Below are 2,500 nucleotides of genomic sequence, written 5' to 3'. Positions count from 1 at the left end.
AAAACCACGACACAACACAAGAACACAACACAAAACCACGACACAACACAAAACCACGACACAACACAAAACCACGACACAACACAAGCCCACTACACACTAAGACAACACAAAACCACGACACAACACAAGCCCACTACACACTAAGACACAACACAAAACCAAGACACAACACACGACACAACACAAGGCCACTACACAACACAACACATCACATCACAAGACCACAACACACCAAGACACAACACAAAACCACGACACAACACAACACAAAAAGGCACAACACAAAACCACGACACAACACAAAACCACGACACAACACAAGACCACAACACAACACAAGACCACAACACAACACAAAACCACGACACAACACAAAACCACAACACAACACAAAACCACGACACAACACAAGACCACAACACAACACAAAACCACGACACAACACAAGACCACAACACAACACAAAACCACGACACAACACAAAACCACGACACAACACAAGACCACAACACAACACAAAACCACGACACAACACAAACCATGACACAACACAAAACCACAACACAACACAAGACCACAACACAACACAAGACCACAACACAACACAAGACCACAACACAACACAAGACCACAACACAACACAAGACCACAACACAACACAAAACCACGACACAACACAAGACCACAACACAACACAAGACCACAACACAACACAAGACCACAACACAACACAAAACCACGACACAACACAAGACCACAACACAACACAAAACCACGACACAACACAAGACCACAACACAACACAAGACCACAACACAACACAAAACCACGACACAACACAAGACCACAACACAACACAAAACCACGACACAACACAAGCCCACACTAAGACACAACACAAAACCAAGACACAACACAAAACCAAGACACAACACAAAACCACTACACAACACAACACACAACACCATCAGCACAACACAGCGGGTTCAGTTTTTTTTTTTGTATTTGAATCTATTTAAGCTACAAAAAGAATTTCCATAATTATAACAGTTACACAAATAAAGTCACGTGAAGGTAAAAGTTTCCCCCTTTTTATAAATGTGATATAAACACATGAATCTCTTCTGTAACAGCACGCAACCTTCTGGACCTATAACTTTATCTCTGAACAGCTTTCATCTGTTTCCCTGCTTCTTGTTGTTGTTGTTGTTGTTGTTGTTTAGTTCATCACATTTCATGGTAAATAAATGCTATAATAGCGGAACATTATAAACATCTCATGCACACTCACTGGTTCTCATGCTGAAGTTGTCTAACTTGTGGCACGTGAGGATCTCGTCCTCGTCCAGGTCGCTGAGCACGCGCGCCTGCCGCAGGTACGGGATGATGACGCACGGGCGCACGCCAAGACAGAGCGCGTGTCTGTTGTCGTTAATCAGATTCCACAACGCCTCTTCGCCCATGTCCTTAAAGTCCGGCGGCTCGTGCGCCATGTCCGCCGACATGATGACAACACACTCCGATGATCACCACACACACACAACTTGTGCAGAGCTCGTGCACACTCTGTAACATCTGAAGCGAAAGGTAAAGGACGTCCTCCTGAAATCTGTAAAGAGCTTCAGCGCGTGCGGTGTGAAGAACCGCCTCACAGGGAACACCCAGCAAGAGGAGAACCTGATAGACGGGGCGTGGACACACACACACACACGTGACCCCCCCCCCCCAAAAAAAAAAACCAAACAAACAAACAAACAAAAAACAATAATGGGAAGTTGTTGTGTTTGCTAAGGATCACTGACCGCATTTAAATAAAATTAATTTCCATTTATTAATTTGTGTGTGTGTGTGTGTGTGTGTGTGTGTGTGTGTGTGTGTGTGTGTGTGTGTGTGTGAGAGAGAGAGAGAGAGAGAGAGAGAGAGAGAGAGAGAGAGAGAGAGAGAGAGAGAGAGAGAGAGAGAGAGATTATGACTGGTGGTGTTTATTGTAAGTGTTTGTTACCTGTTTGGACCCCTTTATCATGTGTAATGTTGCTCCCATATACAACAGTTCAGCACAAGCACAGACATTTTTACGGACATGATTGTTTCCTTTTGACCATCGGAAATATCCTCACTAATCATTTTTTTCATTGGTTGTCGCGTCAAATCTTACCCAGATAGTGCTATTATCTGATTGGCTATTGTGTACAGTAGCCTCTTTTTTTTTGATTGGCTGATAAGTGTCAGGCTCGACTAAGAACTCCAGGTGACGCACTTGGTTCCTGCCCGTTTCCATAGAGACAGCGGTGCGGACTGATACGTTTTGGGCGCTGCGGCTTATTAAATATGATAAATAGTCAAAAAGTTTTTCTGAGAAATACGGTGTGTGTCGGGAGCGCGGGAGAAAAGACCGACATGACGGACTGTCACTCTCAGTGTGTGATACGACAGCCCTGCATACACACACACATACACACACACACACACACACACACACACACACACACACACACAC

General features: G+C 44.3%; 1 protein-coding gene across 1 annotated transcript in view; it reads right to left on the bottom strand.

The window, feature by feature from the left end:
* The window catches only part of card14 (caspase recruitment domain family, member 14), a gene marked incomplete at its 5' end in the record, with an annotated part of 16,917 nt that extends 15,388 nt beyond the window's left edge, over positions 1–1,529 (bottom strand). Inside the window, one exon of the mRNA XM_047814129.1 lies at positions 1,295–1,529. Within this exon, the coding sequence (XP_047670085.1) occupies positions 1,295–1,529 (235 nt within the window). The remainder of the gene's footprint in view (positions 1–1,294) is intronic.
* Between the last annotated feature and the right edge of the window lie 971 nt (positions 1,530–2,500).

This window comes from Tachysurus fulvidraco, chromosome 5 (genome assembly GCF_022655615.1).
Source record: "Tachysurus fulvidraco isolate hzauxx_2018 chromosome 5, HZAU_PFXX_2.0, whole genome shotgun sequence".
Lineage (NCBI taxonomy): Eukaryota > Metazoa > Chordata > Actinopteri > Siluriformes > Bagridae > Tachysurus > Tachysurus fulvidraco.
Note: the sequence above shows the minus strand (reverse complement) of the source record. Positions and strands in the feature narration are given on the sequence as shown.